Source organism: Hemiscyllium ocellatum, chromosome 14 (genome assembly GCF_020745735.1).
Source record: "Hemiscyllium ocellatum isolate sHemOce1 chromosome 14, sHemOce1.pat.X.cur, whole genome shotgun sequence".
Classification (NCBI taxonomy): domain Eukaryota; kingdom Metazoa; phylum Chordata; class Chondrichthyes; order Orectolobiformes; family Hemiscylliidae; genus Hemiscyllium; species Hemiscyllium ocellatum.
Window position 1 is genome coordinate 27,167,972 of NC_083414.1, and position 18,816 is coordinate 27,186,787.

General features: G+C 37.4%; 1 protein-coding gene across 1 annotated transcript in view; it reads right to left on the bottom strand.

Annotated features, from left to right (window-relative positions):
* Nucleotides 1-1,485: 1,485 nt before the first annotated feature.
* The window catches only part of rab43 (RAB43, member RAS oncogene family), a 32,386-nt gene continuing 15,055 nt past the window's right edge, over nucleotides 1,486-18,816 (bottom strand). The window contains exon 3 of the mRNA XM_060835543.1: nucleotides 1,486-8,787. Coding sequence (XP_060691526.1) covers nucleotides 8,537-8,787 — 251 coding nt within the window. The 3' untranslated portion in view covers nucleotides 1,486-8,536. The remainder of the gene's footprint in view (nucleotides 8,788-18,816) is intronic.

The window sequence follows — 18,816 nt, forward strand, 5'->3', positions numbered from 1 at the left end:
AGACCTTAAAGGACTGCAATGCTTAGTGAGGCAGACCAGACAAGACAATATGGGGATAAAAAAAAATCTGGGGCCGACCTAGACAGTACATGGATCCGTGGATAATGGACAATATTGTCACATTTTCCCGCTCATACCGTTGAATATCCTATTGTAACTGCTGCAGAAAACCCTTATATTTTCTAAATCATACAAATGTATTGAAATGACCTTAAATATTTTGAATAACAAAATTTGAAATGTGCTGTTTGCTTGATTGTTCAGAAGTTTGGGGGTGAAGGCTTTTATTTTACGTCACAGTCTAACTACAAAGTCCATGACTCCAGTTGAGTTTATGTATTGACACAAATATGTTCACTTTACAGCCTTACTGTCTTCCTATTATTAAATTAGACAGGATACAGAAATTATTTGAGGATGTTGCTGGAATTGGAGGGTGTGTGTTATCAGAAGAGACTGGAAAAGGTGGGACTTTTCTTACTGGAGTGTAGGAGGTTTATAAAATCATGAGGGGCATAATTAATCTCAATAGTAAGGTCCTTTCCCCAGGGGAGGGGAGTTCAAACCTAGAGGCAATATTTTTAATGTGAGAGGAGAAAAATTTAAAAAGAAACCTGAAGGGCAACTTTTTCGCATGGAGGGTAGTTTGTATATGGAAAGAACTGCCAGAGGAAGTGGTTGATGCAGGTACAGTTAAAACACTTAAAAGACATTTGAACAGGCATATGAATAGGAAAGTTTAGAAAAATATGGACAAAATGCAGGCAAGTGGGACTAGTTTATTTTGGGAAACTTGGTCAGCCTGAATGAGTTGAACCAAAGGGTGAGTTTCTGTGCTGTCGGACTCTGGATTTTTAAAAAGTTGTTTGTGGATTGTGGGTATCATGGGCAAGCCCAACATTTATTTTTTCTTCTCAACTGCTCAAGAAACTGGAGAAAACTTTGAAATTAAATTAAATATGAATAAGATTCAAATTGACGCAGTAGTTATATTGTTGGTGATATAATGCTCTTAGAGATAGGAGTTCTAGAAAGTGTCCAGCGATAGTAAAGGAATAGCAATACATTGTCAACCAAGACTGTGAAGGAAAGCTCGGGTGACAGTGAGTGGGATTTTAAAAGGGTCAGAGCAGCCTCAACCAACAGCTGGAAAGCTGGGGCAACCATTTCACAACCAATCTCACATTCCTTGGGCAATGAACTGCTTGCAGTGTGTAGTCACAGCAACAGGTGCTGCAGTCATAAGGACAGGAGATGCATCTTTCAGGTGTGGCAAGCCCCTGGGGAAGATTCTTCTGTGGGCCATAAGGTGCCCAATCAGAAGGGCTTCCCTATCCTTGTTCATGCAAGCTGACTCCTCTTTCTGTATTAACAAAATGTTGAGAATTATTGTCCAAGAATGGTACATAAAGACAACACAAAGATACTAAATGCCCTTTATTTTTCACTTCAAGGTATTTTACAATAACAATAACAGACTTCATATGAATCTGAATCCTTTATTGTCTCAAATCTATTGATCTAGTTACACCAAATTATTCGTTCCATTTTTTCCACAAGTAAGCAATACACAATAAGGAACAGCAAGATAAAATGGATATTAAACAGAAGGAGAGAAGAATATACCTGTTTCAAGTGATCTGGCTTAGGCAACAGAGTCTCATGCCTCACTGGCTCCTCTCAAGTCATATCAATACCCTAAACATTTTCCAGTTTGAGAATTTATAGATCCTTATGGTTCGCTATGAGGCAGTGCATGCTCATTATTAACTAAAATCATTTCACATTTATTAAAGCCTGTTTGATAGACGATCAGTTAGCTGTTGATGTTTCTGTTACTCAGTTGTCTTCTGAAAAGTATATCCAAAATCAGCTGACATGTTAACTTGTAGAGAGATAAGATTTAGTTTTAACAATAAACTGAGTTTATTCCTGATCAGCATTTGGAACAGAGCTGTATAAAATGCAACTTATAATTCTGTAAAATGAAACTCACAACATTATCCAACTGTGTATTTTAGACAGAACTTTTAAACTCTTTTAGAAGAGCAAACCTTGTTATCTTATATACTGATGTACTAAAAGTATTGTTCTGACATAAGAAATTATTGCAATGTCCTGAAATAAATTATTTTTACAAGTACTTTGAACAATGTTTTTGGAAATATTTCCTTACCAATTTTCTTTCCACTCTCCCTTCTCAATGTTGTTGACAATGTCAAAGTACAGCTCCACTAGCACTGCAATTTCTCTCATGCCTTTGGACTATAATTCATGGGTCATAAATATTATGAGCACATCACCACTCAACTCAATCCAGCATACACATTTCCAAAATGGGTTTCTGGATGCCAATCAGATGCTTTTCCACTCTATCTGCTTATGAGGTGTTGCAAACAACTGCGGTATTCTGACCCTTATCCAGGTTGAATTAAGCAATTCAGCATAAACTCTCTCTAAAACATCAGATAACATGCTCAGCTAACTTGCTGTGTAACCTAGCAGAGGAACCCCATGGAATAACTTGAGTTCAAGGGCAGATAAAGGCATAATATCCAAAATATTATAAAATTAAGCAGATTAAAATCTAATTGAATTTAAATTTTATACAAACCTTTCTCATACTAAAATAAACAATGAAGAACTGTAAAATGTAAATACAGAGACTAGTTGATATCTATCATCTGATTGATTATGATGTGTTTAGCCCTTACATCCATGTTCTTGTTCATCGGTAATAAAGTGCAGAATTGGAATATTTGGTGTGCATTTTGAATAATATAAGAACCAGCTTGCAACCAGGCTTGAGTTACATGCTCATTATGTTTGATTGTTGCCACCTTAATATTCATCCAAGGCATATTTCTCATACAGCTTACAAATTTTTAACAGTTTTTATAAACCCATTATGATACATGGACAGGTCATAAAGGAATATATTCTGAAAAGTTATGAACTGAAGTTAGTTAATGCTAACTTTTACCTGATCCATGTTAAAGAATTAAAAGTAAGAACTTTATATGCTGAACAATATATAAATCTCATCATTCTAAAAGAAAACCCAAGCGATGATCAGTAAACAGTCAACAGAAAACTCAGACAATTCAACAGAGAGAAATTTAAAAACTTAAGCAAATATAAAGTTGACAAACAAAATGCGTATTGCTGAATGCTACACTGACTATACTGCCTGGAGTACATTCTAACAACTTGGTCACAAAACATTACACAATTTAATAACCTGAACTTAAGAAGTTATGAACTTGGGTTAACTGGGGGAAAAAGCATACTAATTATGACAGTAATGGATGACCAACATAATGAAGTGCGAATGAGGAAAGTAATAGCCTATAAATAAAGTGTCCAGAACACAAGTTCTTTGAGGTGAGATATTATGGTAATGTCATTAGTGGTAATCAGCTCAATTTGGCAACTAAGCACATCTTTTACAGAATATCTCAATGGACTAATGACTTATGTAAATATACATCACTGTCTAAATAACAGTACATTAGCATTATTAATGTGCATTAACTTGCATTGAAAACCTTAACTAACTAGCATTTCCTTTAAAATTTTACAAGTATTAGAAAATATATCCAAATTCCAGACACTACCAGTCTACAAATGCAAAAGTGATTCCAAAAGGATGACTTTAATGAAGTTCAAGTGCAACATGAGTGCATTTTCATTAAATTGTTCTAGTTATCCTATTAAATGCTCCAGAAATTCCGTATCCATTCAACGTAATACAAATTTATCTGAGTTGGATTGCAATTTATACTTTCTGAATATATCTTGTGACCATTTGGGTGGTGGATGTCCACTGAGGAATAAAGTGTTTTTTTCTACTTTGCACATTCAAGGAGGAATTTTAATTCTTCCCCAATCAATGAAAAAAAAGAGTGGAACAGCAGTTAAAATTGAGTCAATCTGTTTCCAACAAAACTCCATTTTAATGCCATGAATTTTGGCAGTGATTAATTGAGACTCCCACTGAATTCTGGTAGAAATGTAACTCTCCACTGTCATTTGCTATTGGGAAGCCAGCGAGACAAGTGAACAAACTTGTTTGTTTGGCCAGGAGATGCAAGTGTGCTCCACTTGAGCAATTAAGGAATGCTTTGGCCTTTTAAGTTTGATTTTGTCTCCACATGTCAGACTGTAAAATACCATCCTTCATCCAACAATTACTTACCCATAAACAACATTGTCTTATTGCTGGTGAACAACGCCAGGCCTTTTGCTCTCTTGCATTTGAGCCAATGGAAGTAAGCAACTAACTAGTAACATTCAAAATAAGTCTCAGCAGTTAAAACTGTTTTTTTTTAAAAAAAGCAACTTAAAACATGTGGTGGTGGTGAGAATCCTAACCACTCCTCTTTGGGCTTAAAAGCGGTCCATGAAGCAATGTCAGGTCAAACCAGATGAAATAATACTTTATTTTTCTAATTCACTCATGGGATGTGAGTGTCGCTAAATGGCCAGCATTTAATGCCTGTCCCTAGTAAGCTACCTTCTTGAACCACTTGCTCATCTGGTGTAGGTACTTTCACTCCCCACCCAACCTTGCAATTATAATAGGAATTCCAGGGTTATCAACAGTGAAGGAATGACAATATAATTCCAAGCCAGGATGGCCAGTGGCTTGGAGGGGAACTTGCAGGTGTCATCCTATGTATCTCTGCCATTGCTTTTCTAGACAATGGTGGCCATAGGAAGTGCTATTTAAGGAGCCTGGTAAATTTCTGCAGGTAGTACACTGCTGGTGAACATGGGTGGTGGAAGGAGTAGATATTTGTGAATGTGGGGACAATAAAGTGAGCGGATTTGGCCTGGATGGTGTGAGCTCCTTGAGTGTTGTTGGAGCTGCATTCATCTGCAAGTGGGGAACAGACTGTGCCTTGCAAATGGTGTTCAGACTTTGGGGAGACAGGTGGTGAATTACCAACTGCAGAATTCCTAAGTGTAATTTACTTTTGTAGCCATCGTATTTATATGGCTAGTCCACTTCTTGATCAATGGTAATCCCCAGGTAGTTGATAGTGGAGAAGTGGTAACACCGTTCAATGCAATGGGATAATAGTTCAATTCTCTTAGTGGAGATGGCGATTAACTGGCATTTGTGATGCAAATGTTACTGCTACTTTTCAGCTCATGCTTGGATATTGTTCAGATCTTGCTGCAGTTGGACACAAACTGCTTTTGTATCTGGAGTCATCACCAATGGTGCTGAATTTTGTGCTATTATTGGTGAACATTCACTTATGATCTTATGATAAGGGGATGTCATTGATGAAGTAGCTGAAAATGGTTGGATCTAGGACACTACTCTTAGGCCCTACCCTGAGGAACTCCTGCTGAGATGTCTTGCAGCTGAGATGACTGACCTCCAATAATTCTGTAAAATGTGACTCCAATCAGTGGAGAGATTTCACCCTAATATGCATTGACTCCAATTTTGCTAGGGCCCTTTGATGCTGCACTCAGTCAATTGATGCTTTGACATCAAGGTCAGTCTCACCTCACCTCTAGAATTCAGCCCTTTTTTCTATCTTTGAACCAAGACTGTAATGATGCCAGTAGCGGAGTAGCTTGTTTAAAATCATCCCATTCAGCCACCCAACATGCTTTAAGGTATTATCAATATGACGGAAGATTTTCTTCCCCACAAGGATTATGCAGGGGTTACTCTTACCGATACTATCATGGACACATGAATCTGTGACTGGGAGATTGCTCAGGATGAGGAAATGTATGCCTTTACCTCTTGTTAGCCCCCTCACCAGCTACCACATTTCCAATCTAATAGCTAAGTCCTTTTTAGATTAGATTACTTACAGTGTGGAAACAGGCCCTTCGGCCCAACAAGACTGCACCGACCCCGCCGAAGCGCAACCTACCCATACCCCTACCTTTATCCCTTCACCTAATACTACGGGCAATTTAGCATGGTCAATTCACCTAACCTGCACATTTTTGGACTGTGGGAGGAAACCGGAGCACCTGGAGGAAACCCAACCAGCTCAATAAGAAGTTGTGTTGCTGAGTCCCTCCTGGTGGTGAATACCAAAGTCCTCATTCAGAGAATATTCCGCACCCTTGTTTTCTACAAGAGGTGTTCAGCATACAGGAGCACTGGTTCATCAACTCAGTGGTTAGCACTGCTGCCTCACAACACCAGTGACCTGGGTTCGATTCCCACCTGTCTGTGTGGAGTTTGCACATTCTTCCAGTGTTTGCATGGGTTTTCTCCGGGTGCTCCGCTTTCCTCCCACAAGCCAAAGATGTGCAGGTCAGGTGAATTTCTATGCTAAATTGCCCACGATGTTAGGTGCGTTAGTCAGGGGTAAATATAGGATAGGGGAAATGGGTTTGGGTGGGTTACTCTTCGGAGGGGCGGTGTGGACTTGTTGGGCCGAAAGGCCTGTTTTCACACTGTAGAGAATCTAATCTAAGCTAATAAACCATGGGCAGGTTGCATATGGCAAATCAGGAGATTTCCTTGTCCATGTCTGACTAAACATCATGAGACTTAATGTGGTCCTTAATGTTGAGGACACCCAGGGCAGGAGTGGACAGGTGGGACAGGACATACCCAGGGATAGTAATGCTAATATGTGGGACATTTTATGTAAAGTATGATTCCATAAGTATGACTATGTCAGGCTTGAGATAGCTCTCCTAATTTTGTATTAGCCCCCAGATGTTAGTAAGGAGGACTCTGCCCAAATATAAGCACCACTATTTTAGAAATGTAACCTATATTGGATTCACATTTTCACTTTCCATAAATGATCATTTTGACTAACCCCCTTAACCCAAGGAGTTGGCTACAAAATAGGCTGGGGCATTTTCTAGAGGATCACTACTGTATCCATTGGGGATGGGCAATAAATGCTAGCCCAGCCAGTGATGTCCTCATCTCCGAATGACTAAAAGAAAGTTATGACAGAAAGACATTGTGCTAGTAGTTTAGGCTGAAATTGAAAAGACATTGTGCAGTTAGTTAACAATCACCCTTTTTGAATCATGTACGCAAGTAAAAATAGGAATAATAACTGACTATATACAATCAACCTGGAATTAATACACTAGATTTTAGTAAAGCAAAATGTGCAAAAGTCTTCCGTATAGATTTACATACTGTAGGCACTATCCCCTTACCTGGTTATTAAAATAGATGCACTTCGTTCATTATTTCATCCAAAGCACAAAAGTTTTCTTTAGTCCCCTTCCATAAAATAACATTGTGTTAACTACCTCCAACCCTACACCTTGTAAATAAGAATCTTGTAAATATGTTCTGGCTTATTCCATTTTTTTTAGCTGGAATATTGAAGTGTTGATGTTGATCTAAAATGAGTAACGTCATTGGTTTCAATGAAATCAATGCTAGCTCTGGGAACATGTTAGGTAATACAGTCTATTCTCCAATAATCACGATTACAGAGAAACAACTTCATAACCAGTTTATGCTGTTGTTATTCTGGACCCTGCTTTTTCTTTTAAAAAAAGTAAAGTGCACAATGCATTTTCTAGGATAGATTTTCCCTGCCAGCATTTTGCAAATGCAGCGCAAATGTCACAATAGTACTGCTTGCTGTCAGATGCTTTGTTCTCACCAAAACAGGCTTTGAATCAATAATAAGGCTAGTATTGATCCTAGATGTAAATTACATGCAGTACCAAACAACCCCCAGAGTTGTAATTATCTGTTGCTAGGCTAACCAATGTATTTTCTGAACTGTCAGCATTTTGACCAATTACCAGTGAGAATTGTCTTATACCTGGAACAGTTGTGGACCACTACAGAAAAGCAATACGGCACATTCACCTTCAAGATTAATTACTACATGTATGCATTTGATTCAAGTTTCAGTTTAAATCATCAACTATTGAAATAAGTCAAATACTCTATACCCCAAAGTAATGTATGAACTCAGATTTTAAAGAGCAATACGTAGGACTGCCAGGATTCTGAAAATATATAGTGAGACTAAAAGAAAAGTGGTTGGAATGCATGAATTTAATTTGTAAGGCAACCATGGATATGCAGAAGAAAACTAGCTAATTATTCATTACTTCCACTCTTCCCCACCATAAAAGTAATTTTTAATCAAAAAAAAGCAGTCCTACGTATCATCTCCAATTTCAACTTATTACTTCCATTTTTGAAATGATCATGTCTTCTCTGCAAAATACTCTGTTCAGTCATAAATTTAATAAGAAAAGGGTTGTTAGAGAAACAGAGTTCTTCAATATCAGTAGTTAAGGCAATGTGACTACTATGATTCTTATTGGAATGTCAAGGAACCTGGAATGTCAAGATTTCATGACCCGCAAGAACAGGTTTACTGTCATCATTTTCAAATTGGAGGAATGGATACGGTTCACAACAGTCTGCACAGATTCTGTGCACAAACTCACCACAAACATAACTTAGGCCGAGCCAAGTGACTTAAATCACATTTGTGATTGATCAGTCTACCTTAAGACGAGATGATGCAAAAGCTAATAAAATTAACCTGCAAAGTCAGCAACTACATCCCCATCCTTCACCGACATCTTTGCTGTTTAATTTGATACTTTCGCTTGCTTTTTCAGTGAACATAGGCCCAGCATGTCTCAGCATTAGCTCTGTAGCCATTTTTATAAAAGCTTCTTCCACGTTGCTGGAATCTTTGGCAGACGTCTCTAGTACAGATGCCATATCATAGTGAACTGCAAGAGTTTTGGCTTCTTCATATTGAACCTCCCGGGCATGATTCTTATCGGACTTATTACCTACAATGGTAAACATAAATTTAACATTCACTAAATAGACATGCAGCTGATCGATTTATTGATGCAGTATATTCAAACTCAAACTTATCAAAAATGTAGACAATATCCAGAAGCTGAGCAATCAGTTTGAGAGCTAAACATCTGAAATACATTTACCTGTTTATGTCATATCTTTTAATCATTCAGCCACCTAACCAATTTTACTTTGCAGTTTTTGCCTGAATCCTGGCACTGAATTTCACTCTCAGGAATCTCCGTACAAAATTTTATCTTACTCTTGTGCTAAAATCTTTTACGTTTTATTTTGTATCTGAAACTGCACTGTTGTTGGAATAGTTGCAATAAATCAGTCAAAAGACGACCTCACTCTGGAAAAAAAAGTGAGACAAAAGTTCTAAAGTAAAACAACAATCCACAGCAGTGGATAAAATTCACTGTACAATCAAAATCCAGCATCAATACAATTCCTAAAACACTAAATGGTGAAAAATATCATGGAAGGTACCACTTGGAAGAGCAAGCTACTATAAAATCCTGCCCATTGTAGCGAAAGAAAAAGCCTCATGTTGGGATTAGTGTTCCACAAATAAAACAATGTTTCCAACGTAAGAAAATTAGTCACTCTCCAAAATATGCCAAAGTAAAAATCCAAACCTTTACAAAAACCTTTATAGTCTTTAAAAACAAGCGATCCATAAAGTGTAGTGGAAAAGATGCCAAAACATTCCTGTGGGCTATCAAAGACCTGAATCATACATTGTGAATCACAGCCATTTGTGTCATGGACATACTTTCAATTCGGACAGAAGACACACTGCCCGAAAAAGATGCCATTAGCAAAACATTTTCTGTTGATTGCAGACAATTACTTTTTCATATCAGGTGGAATCTAATCGAAAGTTAAAAGAATGTCAGAAGCAGCACTCCAGAACAAAAGGAAAACAGATACTGGAAACTTTGTGTATCTTACATAATCAAGAATTTTCTCTATTAAGCAGAAGAGAGTACATTGTTCTCAATCTCAAGAGATAAAGAATTCAACCATTAAGAGGTGAGATTTTCTTATAAAATTGTATACGTACAGGGTAAATTACAAATAACAACAGATACATTGTCGACAGCAATAGTGGATAGTCCAACACAGTAAGACATGAATTTTACAATGAAATTAAATCATTCTCTTAGAATACTGCAGCGCAATAGCCAGCAGCACCAAACCTCAGAGGCCTGTCTCGCACAGATACACGACGAAGACTGCATCCAAATTTATCAACAGAACAACATGCTAACTGCATCGTATGAACATACAAACATACGAATTAGGAATGGAAGTGGGCCATTCAGCCCCTTCAGCAAGATTATGGCTGATCCAACAGTAACTTCAAATCCACAGTCACCCTTGCTTAGCAAGAATTCACCTTTAAAAATATTCAAGGACTCTGAATTATAGAAACATCCAGAGAAACTTGGCCCATCAAGTTTTCATTAACCGTGAGAAACACCTGACCTGACTCTTGCTTCCATCACCTGTTCTGAAAGAATTCCAAAGACTATCACCCCTCAGAGGAAAAGAAAAGCTCACTACATCTGTTTTAAATAGATGAGCCGGATTGTTAATTAGTGAACCTCACTTCTAGGTTTGGCAGTAAAGAAAACACCCTCTCTACAACTATCTTGTCAAGATTGCTCAGGATCTTATAAGTATTCATCAAGTTACCTCCTACTTTTTAAAATTCTTGGTGATACAAGCCTAGCCTGTCCAACCTTTCTTCATGAAACAACCCATCCATCCTTTCTTAAGTAAGATGACCAAGACTCTTGACAGTCCTCCAACACAATTCCTAAAACACAAAATGGAGAAAAACAATATACAATGGAGCAGGTCCAGAGGAAGTTCAAGAGAACGATCCCAGGAATGAAAGGCTTAACATATGAGGAAAGTTTGAGGACTGTGGGACTATACTCAGAGTTTAGAAGGACAAGCGGGCAGTCTGACTGAAACTTTCAGAGTATCGTACAGCCTGGATAGAGTGGACACTGGGAAGAGGTTTCCATTGACAGGAGAGACAAGGACCCAAGGGGACAGCCTTATGGTGAAGGGAAGACCTTTTAGAACAGAGATAAGGAGAAACCTCTTTAGCCAGAGAGTGGTGAAACTGTGAAATTTATTGCCACAGAAGACCAAGGAGGCCAGGTCCTTGACTATATTTAAAAACAGAGATAGATAAATAAATTCTCGATTGCCAAGGGGATCAAAGGTTACGGGGAGAATGAAGGAAAATGGGGTTGAAAAACCTATCAGCTATGATTGAATGGTGCAGCAGAGTCTATGGGCTGAATGGCCTAATTTCTGCTCCTTTGTCTTATGGTTTATGGTCTTAAATGAGGTCTTATCAGAGCCCTGTATAACTGGCCCATAACTTCCCTATTTTAGTAATTGATTTCTTTCAATAAATGACATTGCATTAGTTTTCTAATTACTTGCTGTACCTGCAAAGAGGTGACTGATGCACAAAGACACCCACATCCCCCTACATCTCAATCTCCCTCCATTTGCGTATACTTAAATTCTTCCTGCCAAAATTGCCGATTTCACATTCGTTCATATTAACCTACCTCATTTGTTACTGCTTTACCTAGTCACCTAACCTACGTCTTTTTATAGCCTCCTTGTTTTCTTCACAACTGCCCATTTTTGCGCCAAGTTGGCAACCATACCTTCCATTCCCATCATCCAGTTATTTATATGATTTGTGAACAGTTGATGTCCCAGCACCAATCTCTTTGGCACATCCTGCTAATCAAAAAAAGACCTATTTATGCCTTCTCTCTGTTCCCTGTTAGCCAACCATTCTTTCATCAATTCCAATATGCTGTCCTCTATACCATGATCTTTAACCTTCTTTCATTTCACCTTATCAAATACCTAGTTACAGTCATAAAACCATTCTTCAAACACAGAAAACTTTACCATTGTGAAAGGCATACCAGTAATTCCAGTCTCAATCCAAGACGACATTGCAGAAAATCATCAGAACCATATCAGCATAACAAAATGTAGACTTCATAGTCAGTCATCAGTGTGGTGCTTGGGAATTTCAAAGGACATATAAGAAATAATTTCAAATTGTGAGATGTGTAGAGCACTGACCAGAACCCCTAATAACATCCAAATTTCCAACCAGGCCATGCAAACGTCTACAAATAAAGGTCAAAGAGTTTGGGCTTGAGATCAAAGCAAAGAAGGGATAATTGTCTAGAGAGGTATAAATCAACAGGAATTTTATCTGGTACTCATCCCAGAAAGTACTTTAAGAGAAAATAGAAATCTCATTCCAATATATTTAACGAAAACAAGGTCATCTATCTAGATAAAACACAGTTCTAAATTAAGAAAGAACAGGAAGAACTGTATACTACAGGCCTCAATGAATACTGTCAAAGACAAGAAACTATAGTTTAAGAAATACCACAGATCTTTCAAGTCTTATGAAAACAGTCATAGCGAGTCATGAAACTTGCTGACAGATTAAGACTTGGATGGGGGAATTGGAATAAAATTTCAATGCAAACACAAATATAAGCATACGTAAAAGAATAACCAGGACAAAGACTTGGGGGGAGATGTAGCATAAACAAGTTTGAAAAGGTTAGAGTGCATGTCACCATACACTTTGATGATGTCAGAGATCACATGACAATATATCTTACCACATCTTTGACGGAGACATACATGTCTCTTGAACCTCATGAAATAGTTAACTGTTGGTTACAGTTTAAAATGCAGAAGCTTTACTAGTCAGTTCAAACTAATTATTTAGAGATTCAAACCTTAGAATAAACACAATGCAATATCTTTTTTGCACTGGTGTTATCTATATTTGGTAACAAATAAAAACCACTTAAAACATATTTCAGAAATACCTAATTTTAAAAAAAGAATTAAAAAGTACAGAATATCATAGCAAATGCTGACCATTATACAATTATCATATACTGACAGTTTTTAGAGAACAAGATCTTTAGTGAACCTAGAGTGTCCCTAAAGCCCAGACAATACTCAGTGTGGAGTAAAAAAAGCTGGATTTTTGCAGCATAGTGGAAACTCCCTGAACATGTAAAACAATAGGTGGGACAAGGATCCAAAAAAACCCTGCCTCATTTATGACAAATATACTTTTGTTAGCAGAGAAATGGGGCAGGACATGAGGGAAACTTGAACTCAGGAAGGCCATTCAAACTCAGATGATTTAAATCCCATTTTTACTGTAGCAAGGATCATATCCTCCATGTCGAAATTAATAATCATTACAAAAATCCTAAACTCTCTTCAAGGATGGCTACAGTCTGTAGAACGGTTAAGCTGATAATCATTTAAATGGTCATCCAAAATGGTTTGCCCAAATTGAAAAATAACTTCAGCAATTTTGATAGCTTTGTTTTGACATAACCCTAACCACCATGACTTCTCCAGATTTTATCCATCCAAAGACTCATGACCCCAAGGAAATAAAATCTACTTTGTCTTTAATAGGTGACCCTTTATTGTGGAACAGTCACATTTATTTCTAATCCCATTTTCAAAATATAATCAAGTCATCACATACTTTTCTAAACTCCAGCAGATACAGCAGGCACAGAGGACAGCAGCTTCATAAAGCGTGCAAGAGAAAACAGGGACAGCACCTTCATAAATAATGGGGTCAGCAGCTTCTCAAGCAGTGCACCGACAGCAGCTTCATAAAGAGAAGAGTGAACCTGCATTAGCTGGGCAACGGAGAGCATCTTCAAACTTTTTCTACTTGGCAGAACTAAAATAGGACATTTGAGAAAAATAGGTGGGTGATTGGTGAGTATTTATTGCGTCTCTTTTGATTAGCTAAGCGATTTGAATGAGATACCTATTGCAGCAGAATACAGTTAAGAAATTCATTTTTATAATATTTCATATTAATTAAACTCACTAAAACAGTGATAGCTGGACAGGTGAAGTGTTGTATGTGGGGGCAGATGGGCACCGGTGTGATCTACGCATCCACACCTGCAGCAATGTTGGCTGTTTGAGAAATGATACATCAGAAAGGGATGTGTGGGACTTAAAGATTGTTTCAGGAGGATATCACACTCTAAATTAATTATATCAGAACTACATGAACATAAAGACACTCAGTAACCATTTCACATGCTGTACAATTTTGTTCATTCTCTTGCCAGTCCACTGGCAGTCAAACAATTGTTTTACTCATATCTAATAGTTAAAATGGATGAGTCCAAAAAATTGCTGCTCGAGAGTATCCAGAAGACTTATTTTAAACCATCACAAATCATTCAAGACATGAGAAAGGTTGATAATCTAATGATGCATTTGGCCTCTTCCTTTAAATTCAAAATTGCTTACATCCAATTTTGATCATGTAATTTTTTTGCTGTTTGTATTACCTAATTTAAATCACTGTATAGCTATAAGTAAAATGGGTTTGAATTATCAAGGCTATACTGTAATAATGTCAAATCTCATCAGTTACATTCCACAGGGCAAAATCACAACCTCAGGGTGAAATAACAAAAATGCAATTCTGACAAGCTACGTTTCCCCGTCCCATAACAGTGTAAGGTTAAAAATTAAATTCTGTTTGCTGATGTAAATGGTTGAAATGTGGCTGTAAAACCATCAATTAGATCTAAATATTATTTAATTTACAAACTGAACTATTCTTAATTCTTAATGCAATCTCACAAAGAGAGTTACAATAATAATTAAAAGACTAAATATTAGTGGACAAAATAATTGTACTATAATCGAGGTACATAAATAAAGCCATCTAAACAAAGTGGGTTCAGGGAGATCTGAAGTGTATGTGAACAAGTTTTTGAAGGTGGCAGGATGGGCAGCTATAGTTATGAAAAATTCTTGCGGGATCATTGGCTTTAAAATAAAATTGGGACAGAATACAAAAGTAAGGAAACTATACCAAATCTTTGTTAACATTGTTTGGGTTTCAGCTGAATTATTTTGTACAATTCTAAACACTCCAACATAAGAAGGACATTAGGAGTATTAGTGGATACAGGGATAAAAGATATGATGCAGAGACTAGAATAGCGTAGTTGAGTGGAGTTTCTTTTCTGATACAGGGAACTTGACATTCAATTTCCATTCAGCAAGTTCCTACAAACAGCAATGTGACAATGACCAAATAACCTTTTTATAATATTAATTGATGAATAACTATTTCTTCCAGGCCATCATAAAGAATTCCCAAGCTCTTATTTAAAATTACTTTGGGATTTTGTTTGTCAAACTGAACGGATATACATGGCATCTGATAAACATTTCTTCTGAAAGGTGGGATTCACTCAAAATGGGTCAAACACTGGCAGTAAAACCCAAGTAAGGTCCAATAATTCAGTTAAGGATGCCTTCTCAGCAGTACCCAAATGTAAAAGTTACTTACAGTCTACCTTATTAAATAGCTGTCTGCAAATAAAAACAACAGAAGAACTCAGAAATATAGCCATATATTGGGCTTGGATTACTAATTTCAATCCATTATTATAGGTCTAGATTCCTTGATGATGTTAGTAAATAATATTTTTCAAATCTGAAAGGACATCTCAAAAAATCCCTAAAAGTATTTAAATTATTTAATCATGGAAATTTAACATAATTCTTGAATTATTCATGAATAATAATTATTATTTCCAATAATTCAATCAATCAATAAACCTTAACTGTTAGCTAATTTTGTTCCATACACTTTCTCTAAATTGAAGAACCAAGTTGATTTAACTCTTTAGAATGGTTTTTGATGGTGTAATATCTTTGCATCAAGTGGTTTATCAGTACACCATTACATTTAACTTCACTTCAGTAACCATTTTCCTAAATTTGGACTTAAATCTATATTTAGCTGCAATTTAAGTCGATCACTAGGACGGCAGTGTTGATGTGGGCAGACAAAGTATTGCAATATATCAAATTGAATTTCCTCTTTTACTGGTATGATCAAACAATGTATATTGGTTAATGAAGAAACTTAGTAGAGATAGAATATATGGATTTTCACTCACATGAAAAATGGGATTGTTGGAAGAATAGCTTTCAAATTCTAAACAGCCTTGAAAGGAAAACATTTGTGTTGACTGTATTTTCTAGATTAGATCAGATAGCCTTGTGAATGGCCAGTCTGTCCACAGACATTACTACAGAGGAGGCTTAGTCAACTTTAAAGGTCATGTCTTTTGGGCATACTATTTACCCACATCATGATTGATGAGATGAAGAAATGGGTTTCTGACATCGAGATCTTGCAAGAACATCAGATTTAGGGAGGGGAATCTCAGGGCTGGAGAGGTCCAAGGAAGACTTATTGGGCCCAGAAAGGCACTTCAGCTCTATTGGGAACTGTACAATTTAATAAAGTAGTAAAGTAGTCCAGATTTAAAGACAAGAGGCCTCTAAGACCACATTGCATCTGACAGATGTTCAATGAACCAGTCATCATTCTGGAAAACAGCAGCTAAAAGATCCAGATGCTCAAACACATGATTGGAATTAATTTTCTATCATGACTATACTTAAAATCATTATAAATCTTTGTTTTGCAGCTAGCTGCAAACCATATCACAAAGCCTACTGCCAGCTGTCTTAGATTGCTCTATGACTGCAGCAAGGAAAAAGTGAGGAGAGAGATTTGGTATATCCTTTTGTACTTCTTATACATTTGAATAAACTCTAGCCCAAACACAGTAACATCTCAAAAATCTAGGAGCAGTCCTTCAGGAATGCAGCCCTAATACAAAAGATGCCCTGCTCCTAAACTGTAAACTATTACGGATTGGAACATTACACAGGCACACAAGAATTATTCTATCCTAAGAACATTTAGAAACAGGAGAAGTCCATTAGGTGATCCAAACTAGCACCACTACATAGCTCAGTCTCTATATAATTGCCTTTTCATTACAGTAGCGCCTCGACATACGAACGACCCCGTTCACGAACAAATCGGTTTACGAACAGGATTGTACGTAAAATTTTGCTTCAACGTACGTACGAAATTAAAGGTACGAACGAAGATATGAACGCAAAAAGCCCATGTGCAACCACGTGATTTCATTGTTTTCTGCTTTGCCTACGTGCTTGTTGAACACAAAAGCTCTCGGGCCCTGCGTGATCTCATTCAGTTCGTCTTTGGCGCGTGCGCTGTGAACAGCGTTCGTTGGTACATCCAAGAATTCTTATGCTATCCGAACAATGGGAAAAATTGATTCAGTTCACGAACTTTTTGGTACGCAACCCGGGTCCCGAACGGATTAAGTTCGTAAGTCGCAGGGCTACTGTATAGGGCTGATTCTGTGTTGTTACTGGCTTGTATAGCATACTATCTCTTAAAAAAATCACAACTGCACATCACTTGATTTTCTGTCTTTTAAATTCATTCAAGGTGAATTTCAGGAAGGCGTTCGACAAGGTTCCCCATGGTAGACTGGTTAGCAAGGTTAGATCTCATGGAATACAGGAGGAACTAGCCATTTGGATACAGAACTGGGTCAAAGGTACAAGACAAAGAGTGGTGGAGGAGGGTTGTTTTTCAGATTGAAGGCCTGTGACCAGTGGTGTGACACAAGGATCGGTGTTGGGTTCACTTTTTGTCATTTATATAAATGATTTGGATGTGATCTTAAGAGGTCTCATTCGTAAGTTTGCAGATGACACCAAAAATTCGAGGAGTAGTGGATAGCTAAGAAAGTTACCTAGGATTAACAAGATGTTAATCAGATGACCAAATGGAGTGGCAGATGGAGTTCAATTTAGATAAATGTGAGGTGCTGTATTTTGGGAAAGCAAATCTTAGCACTTAATGATAAGATCCTAGGGAGTATTGCTAAACAAAGACCTTGGAGTGCAGGTTCATAGCTCCTTGAAAGTAGAGTAGCAGGTAGATAGGATAGTGAAGGCGACGTTTGGTAGTCTTTACTTTATTGGTCAGAGCATGGAGTACAGGAGTTGGGAGGTCATAGGGCAGCAATGGTGGCTCAGTGGTTAGCACTGGTGAAATTGGTCTTGCGCAGTAGAGAAAAATAGGCAACTATAAATTGGCAGCCACTTGATAGCCCAATTTAATTTCTTCTTTGTTGACTTTAAAATTGAGCCAGTGCAAAATGAATTGCCTGTTGACCATCACTAATTCTACATAATCACTCAAAGTCAATTTACTAGCAAGTCAACTGTTCCTAACTATTCATATAGGAAGCAAACTAACTAATTCCAAAAAAGAAGTTATACAATCTGCATATATCCTGTGCTCTACAAGAGAAAATGTACTGTCTGATGAGCAAAGAATTTAATCATCTTGTTTGCAGGAACACTGAGCAGAGGACCATGTTAACTTTTACCTGGTTCTAGAGACAGGAACATGAAACTGGGCACAGCAATACTATAATTTCAGGCAAATACTCATGAAAAACTCTCAATGTATCAGGATATTTCTGATCTTTATCAATTTATTGTGTTCATAATGTTTAAATTGAATTTTACCAAGACCTTTAGTATACTCATGGAGAAGAGTGATTTGGAGATGCCAGTGTTGGACTGGCATGTACAAAGTTAAAAATCACAACACCAGGTTATAGTCCAACTTTAATTGGAAACACACTAGCTTTTGGAGCATCACTCTTTCATCAGGTGATCCTTCATCACCTGATGAAGGAGCAACACTTCAAAAGTTAGTGTGCTTCCAATTAAACCTGTTGGACTATAACCTGGTGTTGTGAGATTTTTAACCATGGAGAAGAGGGTAGAGGAAAGTATTTAATTGGGGAAGAGGGTATTACAATGCTATTAGGCAGGAACTGGGGCGCCTAAATTGGGAACAGATGTTCTTAAGGAAATGTACAACAGAAATGTGGAGGGTGTTCTGGAAGTGCTGTTAGTGCTGGACAGGTTTGTCCCACTGAGGCAAGGAAGGGATGGTAGGTGGAAAGAACCTTGGATGACAAGGGATGTGGAACATCTAGTCAAGAGGA